A 16,551-nucleotide genomic window follows, 5' to 3' on the forward strand; every position below is an offset into this window, starting at 1 on the left:
CCTAGTGGATCAGGTGGTCCATTAGCCTGCCAGGGCTAGATTGCACTATTGAGACTAGGGCTGGGACAACTAATGGGTTTCTAGAACTTTTCTCAGATTAGAACAGGGGAACACCCCAGTGGGGGTTTAGCCTCCGTGATACTTAACTAGGAGGGCACACTGGGGGTGAAAGTCCTAAATTGTACCTCTCGTGAGAGACCATAACCCTTTTTGTTTTTTTTCTTGAAGGGTTTACTGACCATCTACATGTGTTATTCCACTTCTGTGATCTTATTGGGGGCATGACTTCATAGAGTTACAGTGTCCCAAAGACATCAATCAATCAATCAATTTATTTGTACACCACTCTATCACTCAAGGCATCATGGCACTCAAACAACTGATAGCCAGGATAGAGATAAACAAAACCCAGGTGTCAAAGGGGGTACGTATCTCTGAGCTTTATCTAAAGAGAAACATTTTGAGATGCTTTTTGAAGGATAAGAATTGTTCTCAAATTTTCAGGCAACGAATTCGAAAGCCTGGGGCTGGACACTGAAAAGGCCCAGCCACCCAAATTTTCTTAGCTGTACTTGGGTATCTGAAGGAGTGCTGCATTTGAGGATCTCTAAGAGTGCACCGGGCTATATCTAACCAGTTTCTCCTGGATGGCTAAGCATCCATTTGCACATCCTGTTTTCAGGATACTTGTGGAATTCAGCTTGTTGTATCCAGAGGAGTTATCTAGAGGGCTCCTCTATGATAAAAGCTACTGTTGAGTGAGTGAATAGGATATGCATGTGGTGATAAATAGTCACGGAAGGGAGGACTGCTGCCTGGAGAGAGGAAGTGGAAGCCTGGTTAGACTGGAAGGAGACTGCTGCCTGGAGAGAGGAAGTGGAAGCCTGGTTAGACTGGAAGGAGAGGTGGAGAGGTGGAGAGCTGTTAAGCGCTAGAAGCAATGGAGGAGTAAAGCTGACAGGAGGGACTGGAAAACCAAAGCCTGGGTCTTTACACCCATGGCCACTGGGGGAAAATAATAAGAGGTTCCAGGCTGTAGAAGGTGGGGCCAACGCCTATACGAGAGGGCCGCTATGAATGCTTAACACAAGGCCTCAGAGAGAGGCCTATTGCTAATCCTGTAGCCCTAATACAAAGCAGGCAGAAGAAGAAAGAACCCTAATACAAGGGGATACGCAAGGTCCAGAAGGGGCCCGTCATGAATCCTGAAGTCAAGGTCCAGGAAGGAAGAGTCTATTGCAAACCTTGAAGGACCTAAGGAGCATGTTTGTTTGCCTTTGCATTAGATTACGGATTGACCTTGTGGGGTAGGTTGATGAACATTTGCTTTAGCCCAATATCTGTAATTTTGCTGTTATTAGCGCAGAGTAGGTGCGAGACTAAAGACTCATTAAGGTGAGAACTGAGGCGTTTCTGTTGGCCACAGTATTGGACATTTCATTGTAGATTAGGGTGTACCTGAAGGGGAAAGGACTTTTTAGAATAGGTTTTGGACCTTCTGCTTGATTGCAAGGGGGGCACCAGGAGCACTAAGGGATAACTATTGAGTTCAATCCATCCTACCACAGTTTCATTTAGTAGTCCATCATCAGTTCTAGAGTTTCCCCTAGTAGTGGATAGGTGTTGTCCAAACCATACCCTAATCTTGAAAAGGACGATAAAAACGATAACACCCTTGTAATCGCAACTTCTTGTGTTGTTGTATTGTCGTATCCTTGCTCAGTCGTAACACTCACACATACCTGTCACAGTGCCACTGCCTAAGGCCCCCTCCACTAGGCACCACCTGCACAGCTCCTGCATATAAGGTTCCAGATAGGAGGAGGTAACCATGCCAAGCTCCACCACAAGGGCACATCCATATAGATTGGTATGCGGTATGTTGTGGACAACTACCTTTAGATATTCATACCAACACAGACACTCACAACAGGAATACTGATGATATTTTGTGAGATTAACTTACTTAAGGACATAAATGATTTGTTTTCCATTCCCATTAACCCTTTAAACCAGTAATAGGCAGAGACACTACAGAAACATCTCATGCCTCAAGGAAGCAACAGGGTTACAAATATTTTCCTAAACTCCGGTCATCTTCTCTTAGCACCACAGAGGGCGATTTAGAACCATCTCATCTACTGAAGCGATACCAGCAAGGCACCATCCAGATGGCTTTATATGCAGTATGTTTTTGGTGTGCAGGTTGGGGTTTCATATACCAAGCCATGATCAGGCATACTTTCATTCACTTTAAGCACTAGGGACCAAGCTCCTCAATGCTTAAGGAAGTGGAACTCATACAATGGCAAAGCCCTGCATGGAGCTATGCTGAGAAGGAAAGATACTGGTACATCCCCAGTGCTTTTAGTAGAGAGAAAGAGAGAAAGAGAGAGAGAGAGAGAGAGAGAGAGAGAGAGAGAGAGAGAGAGAGAGAGAGAGAGAGAGAGAGAGAGAGAGAGAGAGAGAGAGAGAGAGAGAGAGAGAGAGAGAGAGAGAGTGTGTGTGTGTGTGTGTGTGTGTGTGTGTGGTGTTATTTTAAAGCAGACAGGGAAATGTGCCAACGAGATGGGAATTGAGTGTTCCTTAACTGCTAGCCACTTCTGGTAAATTCTATTCTCCATTAATATAGAAAATTAAGTTGCAGGAGGTCTTGATCTGTCATATTTTAATAGTTTTAAAGTGAGAGCTATACTGTGTAGGATAACATATTAAAATAGGAATAGCGTCCATGTTTTGACTTACTGGGAGCTACCCGCCAGTCGTAGGGTGCAGCACGAACCGTCTCATCCCGCACATACCCGTTATTCACCAAGTGCTGAACCAATGTGTGCATATAACCTACCGAGAAAAAGAGAGCGTTACATAGGAGAAGAGAAAGCTTATGGCCCCACTCTATGCATAAGTATCATAAGTATCACTTTAAGCAACCCATGATTCTCATGACAGCAGCAGAAATGTCTGGTGATCAATAGCACTGGAAACATAAAGAGGGTCTTTTGGCAGTGTAAAGGGAGGCCTTGTGGAATGCACATTGAGGACTGATCTTGAGGATTTGTTGGTGTTCTCGCCCCTTCCTTGTTTTGCTCGCCAGTCTCCAGATACTCTCTTGTTCTCTAGAGTACAACTAGTCCCTCGCCTAAAAAGGCCAAGCCCATACTCTACGATGTACCAAAGTGAGGCCTATTTTAAATGTTACTTTTCATCCAGGGTGGCAAAAGGATTGTGCTACCACCCTGCTTCATATTCATCTTGAGACTCACTGGATCCCAAGGGTCCACCACTTGAGTTTCCAGGATGAACTAAGGTGGCAGAATTAACTTCTGAAAAAATTGCCTCATCTAATCAGTGGTACAAGAAGGATAGTTGAGAAGGTGAAAATGTGAGGCCCCAGTTTGCAACACCTAGTGCTATCTCTAGTCTTACCCCAAACCTTGGCCCTCTTCCGGAGCCACCTTTGCTCAAGCAGCAGATGGGGGCTTTTTATCCCCTCCATTTGCAGTGTTGCCCAGCCAATGTTCTAAAAATATTTTCTAAGCATGCAATCATGAACAACCTCTCACCAACATGCACACTGCCATCGTCCAAAACAAGAACACTGGATATGTCTTATTTATATGTATTTTTTTTATATGACATTGTTTTATTGAAATGTTTGCATTACAACCAACCATCTCTATCGTGCTGCAATCAGCAAACACCCTTGTAACATCAAAACAATGCTCCCCAGTTGGCAATCCATCCTCCCTTGCCCCCACCTTCGATCCCCTGACTACCCTTGGAAATAAGCCTACCCACAATGACACATCCCAGCTTCCAGCCCCCGTCAATGAGGCTAAGCGGGTCCTCCAGAGTACTTCTCTTTGAATGGTATCCAGGCAATTTCCATTTCACCTTCACCATTGTGCAGTAGTGGCATTAGATGTTCCATTTCATACATATCCTACCCTTTCCTGATAAATTCCTCTTCTGAAGGCCAAACTATTATCTTCCAGTGTGTTGCTAGACATGCTCTTGCTGCAACCATTAAAAAGTGTACCATATGTGAGCCTCTACCTCTATCGTCCCTCTCACCCTGCAAACCGTAAGAGCACCAATACCGGATCCAAATCCCTTCCCATCCCCTCCAGGACCCCGATCCTCCCCAGCACCTTTTCCAGAACATTTGAACCCTTGCACATTCCCACCACATGTGCCAATAAGAGGCAGGGTAGCCACACCCTTTCCACTTTCCAACACAATGGGCTGGAAGTGGGGAACATCTTCGATAATCTCATGGGATCTTACTGCCATCTAAGAAGTAGCTTGATCCCATGTAGCATGTGCTGGAAAGCTATTGAGGTTTTAAATGTGTTCCTACAGAGCAAGGCCCATTTCCCATCTGACAATTCAATTTGCAGGTTTCTCTGCTACCTCCCCTTAAACCTACCCCCAAGCCTTTTCCCGCCCTCACCACTTCCCTGTACAACTGTGAGATTAGTCCTTTCGAACCTGTGCAGCTATCCAGAACCTTCCCAAACAGGGTAAGGCTGCTTTGAAGTTCACACTGCCATTGTGGTGCCATAAGGACACCTTCAAATAGAGGGAAAGGAAAACTAAAAGCTTTCCTATACCCATATCCTCCTCTAACTGTTGAATAGTTTTAAACTTCCCCTCTTTCCAAAATGTCCCCACTCTCTCCAAATCCATTTCAAATCAGCTAATGATTGCAGAACAACCCACAGCAGAAAATACTCCCACAATGACCCTCCCACTTTGCCCTACGAGCACACTTTCCTGCCTGATGCTGCTGCCCCTCTTTGTCCTTCGTCCATCATCTGGAGCATAGCTGCCAGGGACATGGAGAAAGAACAACATAGCTTTGGTGATGCTGACCTTCCCCATTTGGTTTTTATCCAGGAAACATATAGGGCCTCATTACACGGACGGCGGTAAGGGAATAACGGTACCGGTAAGGGAATACCGGTACCGCTAAATTCCCAATCTAATTACGACCCAGACTTGCCGCTATTAGCGCCACCGGTAAGTACGGTGCCACTAATAGCAGCAAGTCTGTGGGCGCGCGACCCCCAGGTCGGAAATAGCGGCATGGCGCTAATAGCATCCCATCACAAGGTAGGCGGACATGGCAATAGCGGCATGGGAAAGACCCAAAAACCCCTTACCGGCATGGCGCAAATACCGGCATCGCGAACCACCCGTTAAGAGACCTGAGCAGTGTTTCCACCTGCCACAGGTGGACACATCCAGCACAGGTGGAGGCGATGGAGACTGTGGCAGCACAAAAGAGCACACCAAACCCCTTCCCACACCCCTTCCCACACAAAAATGCTTCCAATACTGCCCGCATTACATGGGCTGGAGGACATGATTGCAGTGCAGCAGCACCAACAACAGGCAGCACAGAGACGCAGGAGGAGGAGGAGGAGGAGTAGGGCAAGACAGGCACAGCAAGCACCACCAAGGCACCCAGAAATACCACAGAGCCAACCACCAATCTCCAGGATCCAAGCCAGTCCATTGAACCAGACACCTGAGCACATACAAACCCTGTACCGTCTGCACTGGGATACCATCACCATCATAGTGGATAAGATACATGACGACAGCGTGAAACTCATATAGACATCAGAACTGCAATCCCCCCTCTAGTGCAGGTGTTGACAGTGCTCCACTCCCTGGCCACAGGCTCGCAGCAGCATAATGTGTGGCAGATGCATGGCATCTCACAACCAGTATTCCCATGCACGCTGAACCAGGTACACAATACCCTCCTGAAGCTTGGACATGAACACATATTCCTGCCGCGGACTGCCCAGGACATTGCAAACACCAAAATATGCATCTATTCACTTGCAAACATCCCAAATAGCATCGGTGCCAGCAACTGTACCCATGTGGAATTGGTGGTCCTACATCACAATGAAGTAGTCCATAGAAACAGAAAATATTTACACCCAATCATTTTCCAAATGGCATGTGATGCAAACAAGACAATCACACATTGTTGTGCCAGACATCCCGGATCAACGCATGATTCAATGGTCCTGCAGAACTCAACCATACCAAGCAACATGGAGCGACAAGCTGGCCAACGATCGTGGCAACTTGGTGAGTAGCAGGCCATGCACAGGGCGGTGTGTTTGGGGGGGAGAAAGCAGTACACCAACTGTGAATTGTCTGGCGTGCGTGGGACAAATGGTCATACAGATGTACTTCAATGTCCATTGGGTGACTTCACAATGTACCTGATAAGACCCCACATGAAATGCGAAGCTGAACAACATTGCATACATTCCAACATTTCAAAGATGACACATCCATCCACAACCACATTTCACATCATGCCACACCACATAATACACAAATCATCATCTTGCCCTCAGGACAGTCATACAGAATGTGGGCAGCACAACATCATTACCGCAATGTGCCCTAGAATGCATGCAAAGGAATCACCCCTAGCCATGGCACATGACCACAAACCCATCGCACCACTGAAGTGATGCCCCGCAGCACAGCAACATGGATGTAGGGATGGCTGCACACTGGCATAGCGGTACAAACTTTGCCTGGGCCCAAGGACACCTGAGGCTTAGCCTCAGCCAGGACATTTCCATTACTTGCGGAGGCATGTTTCGGGCATGTCGACTTGCATGGTTGAGCCCAGCTTTGTACATGGCAGTCACGCAGATTGTCTGCATGCATGCTGTCAGTTGTGACTTCCAATCACAATGCAAAGAAGACGTGTGACATGTACAGTCCACAGCAGGGTGGCCGGTAACAGGTACCCATTCTTCACCCCATACAAGCAAAGCCGGCTATCCCCTGAAGAGGTAGCAACTAACCCCTGTATGGAGCCCACAGAACCAGTAGGAAGAGGACAACAATATTGCACATACCTGTACCTGCGTCGTGATGGAGCAGGCATTCGGCCTCTCCAACACACAGCTATGGTGCCTAAGCGTGCCGGGTGAGGCTCTCCTGTACGGCCATGACAAAGTGCCGAAGATAACCATGGAATGTGTGATGCCGGACTAAACTTTCATCAGACGGAATGTGCCTATGCCACCTGACATGCAAGCGCCAGATGAGGATGATGTGGATGGTGATGAGGATGGGTCAAAAGGCCTGCAGCGACATGCAAGTGGCAATGTCCAGGAGGGACACGATGTGCGTCAGCATCTGATGTATCAGATTCCATGACATCCAAGGTATGACTATTATGGATGCAGATGGGTATTACTGCCCTGATGCATGTGGTCAGTGCCACAAAGAACCATCTCCCCAATACAGTACACACACACAATGATGAATACCAAGCCTGTGTTTCAACCTTTCAACAGTTTATTGTGAACAAAAGACAATAATTAAGTGCATGGCCCCAACTGTGCAAACGACTTTACCCCCCTCCCCCCACAACACTCCCAAGAACACCCTTACCCCCCTCCCCCCACAACACTCCCAAGAACATCCTTACCCCCTCCCCCACAACACTCCCAAGAACACCCTTACCCCCTCCCCCTACAACACTCCCAAGAACACCCTTACCCCCCTCCCCACACAACACTCCCAAGAACACCCTTACCCCCCTCCCCCCACAACACTCCCAAGAACACCCTTACCCCCCTCCCCCCACAACACTCCCAAGAACACCCTTACCTCCCCTCCCCCCACAACACCCCCATGTGAGCCTCATGGTGTGAACGTGTCCTTCTACACATGTGCCACCTAGTCCTTGCTGACCCTAATTGTCAGTGCCTCCTCCGCCATTTGGTGGTTGGGATGTGGTGTGCCTCAGGTTGCGCAGAGACCGGCCTAGGGGGCTAGTTTGCCGGGAACTCCCAGAGGAGGTGGTGCCCGGTTCATCCTGGGTTGTGAGTGGGCATCGGCGCTCAATCGCGTCAGCTATACGGTTCATGGCCTGCCTGAGTTGGGCTATTTCATTGCAGATCCTGTTGGTGCATGCCTCCATGCCCTCCCTTGTCTGCCGTGCATACATACAGAGTTCTGAAAAACTGCGCTAATGCGGGCGGAGAAATCCCTTCTCTATACCAGAATCCCATGTGGAAATGGGTCATGGAGGTGTGCAATTCCTTCCCAGTTACACAGATCGGCAGAGGGGCCGGTCCCCTGAAGTGATGGCGCTGGGTATTGGGAGGAAAAGAAAGGCGAAGGGCTCCAAGGCATGAAAGGAACTAGACGTTACCTGCAAGTTTGCCCTTATCCAGGTATTCCACAGACTCGGTCTTCCCAAAACCAGGGACGCGGATATCGACTCCCGGGGCATTGGACGTTGTCCTTGTGGTTCTGTTGTACACCACTCTGCAACGACAATGAACACACTTTGCCAGATGCACAGGAATTCACAGAACTGCTGTATAACACCCGCCCCACCCCCATCCTATCTTCTTATTCATTCTTGACGCTGATACCTCTGGCTGATATCAGTTGAGCTTTACTGAGGCCAAATGCTGTTATAGCTATAGAGTTCATTGAAGTCTAACTTTCCTCACAGGTGTCTCGTGCATGCCACTCAGCCCCAAATCATTGGCACCAGCAATTGACGAGCAGCTGCCCCACTCCCGCTAACTCTGATTTCTCATGTGGCAGTGACAACCAGTCAGTCTTCATTTCACGGGTCTGACGCTTCAATGGCCTCACTCAATTCACACATCCGGTGCTTCGCTCACTTCATTTCAGTGCCTCTTATTCGGTAGCTCCATAAACTTAGTTAGTTGTAAAAAAAAAAGAGCACAAAACGATCTTAAGTAGGCTATGGGGCTTACTGCAGCACGCCCCCCTAAGCAGGGGTGATTGCTGTTCGCACCCGTGGTTCGTTTTACTGAAAACAAAGATGGCCGCCTCCATAACGAATAGAAAAGCAACTTAGTCTCTTTTCTATCTGTTTGGTGCCTGGGAAGGAGCAGTGGTGACTGCATCATAAGAAGGTAAGTGGAGTGGGAGTAGGGGTGGGGGAGGGAAATTCGGGACTGACATGGAGCGGACAGTGTGGTGGAGGTTTGGCGGAGGGGTCAGGGTGAAAAAATGGTGGGCACCCAGGGAAGGCCCTCCGGTGGCTGGACAAAAGCGGTGGGTACACTGTGTGTTCTCTCCTGTGTTTCCAGTCAACTTGATTGGCTGAGAGCCCTTCCCTGGACGCAAATGTATGATATACCAACATTATGAAGCATACTGACACCACACACCCCAGTCTTTACACTTGGTCTAATCACGCGAGTGGCTCTTTGCTGATCCTCTGCTTTCTATCAAATAGAACGTTTGATTGCCAGCCCAGAAGAGGTTTAGCATTGTCTTTAAAGGGTCAACAGGGCTTGACAACTAACTAGATAATCGAAACGTGGCTTATTTGAGGGGTTTGATAAAGTACAAGGAGTCTGCTTTGCAGCCTCTACTAAGCCTTCCGTTGTATTGGAGGTACACTGAGGGGGAGCACAGCAAGCAAATACAATAGGTGAAATGATGACCCGATCCATCAAGTGCATTGAACCTATTTGCGGGAAATAGAAAAGACGTGCAGGGCAGGACCACCAGATGTAAAGTAAGGTGGTGCGGCCGGTCGCAATGGCGGGATGGACGATTGACTGGAAGGGTACATGCAACTGAGGGACCGGAGGCAGAGAGACTTTCTGAAGGACAGAGTGTGGCCAAGCCGTATGCCAGACTGAAGAGGAGCATCTTCAGAGCCTGACGGAACCTCTGGAAGTCAGATCACGTGTTAGATATGGAAACAGAGTAATCCAGAGCGATGAACCCAGTACTATGGCTATCAGTCACATCTTTTTTGGGTAAGGCAGCATAAGAGTTGTAAATTGCATGATTCATGAATCGTGTGGGTGGTATGTTTGAAAGACCCAAGCATCATAGGTCCTAGTGTGACTATACACAAAGATCTGAACTCAGTCAATAATCAGAAGCTACTGCAATGCTGGTAGGATAGAGACCCAGAGGCCTAGTTGCTGTGGACTCTCTTGAGCTCAGCAAACAGCTTGGTGAAAGCCATGCATAGATGGCGCTGATCATCCAGAGCCGGCTGGGGAGCGGAATCTCTTTCTTTAAGCCATGCGAAGAACCCAACTTTAGTACATCTGGTGCTGAACAGGCTGCAGGGAATTTGCCCCTCGATGCCAGTGTGCCGCGCCATCCCATGGGCTAGGGCGGAGCTCGGTGTGCATTGTCTGCCTACACAAAAGAACCTATGTAGCAAGGCTTAATGAGGCGGACCAAAGAGGACATTTAAATGCTGATGAATCAGAGCAAGGGGGACAATCCCTGTGGCATTAGCAACAATACTGGAATGGCACCAATGTACATGTAGTGAGTCCTGCTGTGCTGGAAGGAAGTGAATCGTTGGAGGGAGAGCTGGTGGTGTAGTCAATGGCGTCGAAGGTCGCAGAAAGGCCAAGCAGTGGAAGCGATAACTCAGTGCCTTCATCTTGAATGCTGGGTGGCAATCCTCACATGTGTATTCTAGACAGGGCAAAACGAGGCCACGCTGTCACTAGTTCACTGAGTAAGACATTTGCCACATGCAAGCAAATGTTGAGGCTGCTGCCCACCCCCTCTAAATGGAGTCTTTACTGGTCACAAAAGCAGGCTGACACAATTCAATACCAGTGGAGTGCAACTGCCCCCTTACATACCTAAGACCTAAATGACCTAGTCTTACAGTGTGCTTTGTTAGCACCGACTTAGACGGCCATAGTGGGTTTTGGATTTGCGGTGTAGGATGCACACACATCTCTGCAGCAGCCTCATTAGCCCACTTTGCTACCCTACTAGCAGGAGAGTCTTGCTCAGATCTCAGTTCATTGGTCTAGTGCACATCTATCAAGTGCAAGTGCATGGGAGAGGGGTCTCGCTGCAGGAGAAGTAGATTGAATTTAGATAACTGCAGCCACTGTGGGATGTTTAACGCTAAATGCACCTCATGTATTAATATGGCCTATAGAAATAAAAGGAAATACGCAATGTTGCTTTAAATGTACAATTTGAGGCGTTTCTGCAAAGGGATGTCCCACTATATTGTTTATTTTATTGTGTTGTTTAATGTGCGGACCTAGCTCGAGAGCAGCGCAGCGTTGTACAGAGTGTGGTTAGCCGGCATTTGGGCAGATTTCTGTTAACAGTAGTGCAGTACCGTGAGGTCTGTGCGCTGATATGTGCATCCATTTGAATTAGTCCTTGGTCAGGTGTTGTTGAAAGAGCCATGTTTTTGAGAGATTTGCGAAATTGAAGGATTCTGGGTGCATTCCGAGCCAACACCGAGATCGAGTTCCAAAGGGTGGGTGCATGAGGAGAGAAGGATTGTTTGCGGGTCCTCTCTTTGCAGACGAGTTGTGATTCAAGCCGGTTGGTTGATTTGCTGCATGAGGAAAGTGTGCCACCAGATATGTGGAGCTTAGCTGCCAGGTACGCTGGTGTGCTACTTCTGACGGCTTTGTAGATGATACATGCAGCCTTAAAGAGTACCCTGGCTTGGAATGGAAGCCAAACTATTTCGCATTAGATGGGGGTAATTTGGTCACATTTCCATGCTCCCGTAATAAGACGCATTGCAGCATGGTGGACTGCTTTTAGGGGAAACAAGTGAATAGCTGGGAGCCCTTTCAGGAGTTGGAGTTGTTTGACTCTGGCAAGTAGTTGTGTAGCAACTACTTTTTCCAAGATTTTGCCAATAAAAGGGAGGTCCATAATGGGCCTGTAGTTGGCCAGGTCATCTGGATCTAGGGTTAGTTTTTTCAAAAGAGTTTGTATGAGATCATTCTTGAGGGTGTCCGGGAATGATCCTTCTGTGAGGGAGCCATTGATGATGCTGAGGAGCGCACCGAGCGGTAGGCCCGTCAATTGTTTCATGATGGAGGCCGGAATGATAATGTCAGAGTAAGAAGTAGGTTTGAGGGAGGCAATCATTTTTAGGAGATCCAGGGAAAGAGAGGAGAGAATTCGGTCCAGAGGGGCAGTGTGTGTGTACTGGGGTGCAAGGGATGCTAATGCTGTGAGAGGTTGATTCAATGGTCTCACCGGATTTTGTCTATTATTTCAATAAACAATGTGTTGATTCTGTCGTCGTAAACTGCCATGCAAATGCTGGAACTTTGAGCAAACGAAGCAAGGGCCGTTCATGCTTTTTTGCCCTTTTTGCTGTTGACAGGCAGCAGCTTTGAGGTGAGAGGTCTTTAGTAACTCAGAGATCGGACCGTCCCTAGAAGCCAGTCAATGCCATGCAGCTATTTTAACTATTTCAGGAGAACCCCACAGCCCGCCCTATAGATCTTCCTTAAACATACATGTAAACTCTGTGCTGGTTAGTTCCATGACACTTGCAGGTGCGTGAGAGCTGGTGAGGAAGAGGGGCCGACTTCATGGGCTGCCCAGCTAAGCACATTGAATGGTCGCTGGTTAGGTGATAACCACATCAAGGTGAGAACTTCACCCAGAATCCGGCCTGCAGGGAAGAAGGAGGAAGCTGACACGGGCAGTGTGGTAGATCACAATGCAACTGTGTCACTGCCCCAATTCTTCAGTCGGCACCGCTTCTTAGACCACACTCAACCCAGCCCTTGAGTGTCACAAGCATTGACAGACACTCTGAGGCCACCAGCCCAGTGGTAGGCAGATTACCAGAACATTTCTACAATAAACCAGGAGTGGCATACAAGTACTCCGATCATCACATCTTTTCTTCTTTGTTGATGCAGACCTTTTAGTTTATATTGAAGCATTAACGAAGGAATGTAAAGGAAATTCCCTACTAACATGGATCTGGAGGAAAAAAAGAATATGTACTATAAAAGGCATTGAGGGAGTATTTGGGTTTAAACGTAGTTCCTCTATATATACCACTCACCATCAAGGAGTGGATGAGCCTCTCATCCATTTCTTTTTCTACCCATGTTATACAAGACAATAAAAAAGGGGAATGGAGGGAGAGGGTCATGGGAATATTCTCTCCGCCCAGGGAGTATTATAGGTCTTTGAAATGAATAGGAAAGACCTCCCAGGGGGTTAATCCTCTGCATAGATTTTGTGATTATTTTCCTCATGCATAACATACTCACGGAAGCCCAAAAGGTGAAAAGGACAGACGCTGCTTGTGACGCTGTTTTGCTGTGCTGTGCTTACCTGAACTGAACTGAATTGAACTGCATCTGAAACTAAACGCTATTTGCAGTGTTCCCTTCCCTACCGTGTATAGCCTACTGCCTCTTTAAGAAAGCCCCAGGCAGAGGGCCCCGCCCACCAGGAGATGTGGTATTTAACCCCGATACACAGCACTTGCGGCGAGAAGCTCGGAAGGTGAAAAGGGCGGACGCTGCTTGTGACGCTGTTTTGCTGTTGTGCTGGAGGTGCGGGGGCAGGGGATCTATTTTAAAATTTTGTGCAGCAGAGAGGCCGGATTTAGAAGACGAAGGAGAAAGGAAAAGGACCCGTGTCTCAGACACCGTGAGTGGTAAGTCAATACCTAATAAGATTCTGGGAGAAATTATTCCTGTGTCGGGGGACTAATCAAACAAGGGGAGCTTGATCTTTCCACAATCTCCTATCATCAGCTTATTGGGACATGTGTTTGGGGTGTCTAAGACGGGTGAGGACGCCCCACCCTTGGTGGAGACCGGTACCCCGGTAACCATGTCCAACCAAGACACAACGTCTAACAGTAACGAAATGCAATGTCCATTCACGATTGATGTTAATATCGTAAAGCCCGGGATAACACTAACACACTGCCTACTCAGGGGAGAGAAGAAAAAAAGCTCAGACTTACCCCTCACACTAAATACTGGTCAGTCCACGAGTGGAGTCCCCCAGGTGGTGAAATCACTTGACCCAAGCCCACAATACCGACGTTGATCAGTGACCATTTAGATCTTGTGGTGAGCCCCCCGAAAATACCTCCAGAGGTGGTGGACACATTCTTGGAGCTGAGGGACGTGGTGGATATCCCCCTAGCCCTGAGGGAATTCACGCCGAAAAAAATGGCAGATATGGCATCTAGCCCGACAGAAAGATACATCTTGAAAGGACGTCCCCAAACAAGTGCTCCTTTAACAACAGCTCAGACATTTCCTTTATGGAAACAGCAACCTAACAATGAACTAAGGGGGAGCCTGAAACCAATGAAACAACAATTTATAAGGTATGTTGGCCGTGACAAAAACAGTTTGAGACCTCAAAAGTTATCACTAACAGATGGCCCGGATGTCCCTAATTTCTATGGCCAACAAGCAACTTCAAATACACTTAAGGGTAGGTCAGGCCACCAGGACAATGTGGATTGAAAGCAAAGTTTGCAGAACATTGAAATCCCAGATGCAATATTGTTGGAAAAATCAATAATGATGGGAAAAAAATACCCAGACTTTGGAAACATCTACACAAACGATTCTGGAGAAAAGAAAAAACAAAATGTCACAAATCGGACAAGCAGGGGGAACACAGGATTCAGACTTGCCTGTGAAACCGCCATCAACAAATATAAAGTCTCCGTCAAAGATCATTGATAGTCCCAGGAGTGATGGGCAAACACGATCTGAAAAGTACAACTTTTAAATGGTATCAACTATGGCGGCAATCCTAGCCCCTTTTATGAAGCTGCACGAAGATGCTACCGATACATTGAAAGATCACACCACTCTTCTGGCAATGGTACACTCGAAGATAATCTTTATCGAGGGCTTCATCACAGCATTACAAAACAACATGGATAATGTCGAACATAAAATCTCCCAACTCTTGCAGACCATCTTGGAACCAATCATGAAGGAAAAGAGAGACAGATGGAAGAGCTCGAGAAGGGAATCGGAAGGGGGGTTAACCAATCCTGTGATCTTAAATACAGACATGGAGGACACAAGGACATAATGAGCTAACTACCAGTAAGAGCGGAGAATACACCAAAGACCACGCAGGAGTTAACAAAAGAGGGAATACAAAATAACCCTGAAGAACTACCTAAACAGAAGGAACCATCAAAACAAAAAACATTATCGCCTACTGACTCAGTGAGCAAGGAGTTGGAGACAGAAACCTACAGAAATCCGGAAATGCAAGCAGAGCAAATAACCCCCGTAAATGTCGATGGTGATGTTATGAACGAAATCTCCAAAGGTCAAGAGGGTAATTTGCCCCACCAGAAATCAAAAAGTGCTCCTAGTAAAAGAAACAGTCAACTCAAAACGCCTATTACTGAACAAGAGCCGCGGACAGATGGAGAGCCCTTAACAAAGGCAAATAGTGAAATGAAAATATGTGAAATATTTACGAAAAAAGTTAAGATCATTCCGAACAAAACAACAATGGCGGCGAGGGAGAAGACAGCAGGGAGGGTCGAATGGAAACTAAAATCGACCCGGGTGACACAGCTGATAAAAAAAACGAAAAATCAAATTCAGCAAAGGGCACGCAAATCAAACAAAAGCAAAGCATTTATTAAAAGCTTGACAATGCCTAAAGAACTCACCTGTGCAAAACATGTTAATTCACACAGAAGTGGGAATAATAACAGTACCCCGGACAAAATAAGCTCTGACCCCGACGAACCTCATCTGAAGGACAACTCGGAGATAGACTTAATGGAGATGTCAACATACTCAATATCAGAAGAGGAGAGTCGTACACCAGAGGGTGGTCAAGTAGGTGCAGATTACTTTGAGAGTGAAAGTGAGCAATCAGAAGAGGAAGAGTCAGGGCCAGACGAGGGAAACCAACTGGACCAACGGACAAACAAAAAAGTAAGTCCTAAACATAATCCTAAACATAATAAGACCTTGACTCACAGAGCAAATAGCATGGGCAAAACCAAAACAAGGGAAATTAAACAAGGTGAGAACTGGACACAAACTCTGGAACGGGATGTACTAAGAAAAATGGAACACCTGCATATAATCCAGGGGCCAAACAGATGACAGCAGTGCCGAATCCAGAAGATGGCAATCATGAAAAATCCAACACAAAGAAAGTCGTCAAGACATCCATAATTTGGAAAAGGAGTAAAATAATGGAATTGAAGACCAGCCTCCTATCCCGCTCAGGCCCATGAGTTCTACGCAGACCGGTACAGAGAAAGGTAGACTGCTATCTCTTGAAAGAATTGTACACCTAAATGATGGGCTAATTTTAAATCGCCCCAATGTTCTAAGATTATTCCACCAGGTGCCTGCACTTAGTCTAATCAGCTCAACTGATGTTGCACTGATAGAATTTCCAGATAAAGTGCACATGGACAGAGTAAAAATTCATATTGTATCACAAGTAGTCTATCAACTACTTTTGGTGGAAGTGCAGACTCTGAGATCCATGGGTTTTGACATAAATGAAAAAACAATTGAACAACGTGAAGTGGTGGAGAAAGAACCTGGTAATCAAACAAGGAACTCCCACTTTCAAGAAGCTTATGAGACCCACAAAAAAGCGATGTATCAGCCCCAGGTGTCTCAGACCTTGGATGAAGAACAGGCAAGATGGAAATGGCTGGCTAAACTGGCGGCAGAAAAAATGAAAAACCAATAATGTCTAAAGGAAAAAGAA

The 16,551-nt window shown here is 47.0% G+C and overlaps 1 protein-coding gene across 1 annotated transcript in view; it reads right to left on the reverse strand.

Annotated features, from left to right (window-relative positions):
* LCAT (lecithin-cholesterol acyltransferase) overlaps positions 1 to 16,551 on the reverse strand; it is a 336,764-nt gene that overhangs the window by 74,345 nt on the left and 245,868 nt on the right. The window contains exons 3-4 of the mRNA XM_069603934.1: positions 8,210 to 8,325; positions 2,746 to 2,841 (exon numbers count right to left, since the gene is read on the reverse strand). Of these exons, the coding sequence (XP_069460035.1) occupies positions 2,746 to 2,841; positions 8,210 to 8,325 (212 nt within the window). The remainder of the gene's footprint in view (positions 1 to 2,745; positions 2,842 to 8,209; positions 8,326 to 16,551) is intronic.

This window comes from Ambystoma mexicanum, chromosome 1p (genome assembly GCF_040938575.1).
Source record: "Ambystoma mexicanum isolate Mex_15411 chromosome 1p, UKY_AmexF1_1, whole genome shotgun sequence".
Lineage (NCBI taxonomy): Eukaryota > Metazoa > Chordata > Amphibia > Caudata > Ambystomatidae > Ambystoma > Ambystoma mexicanum.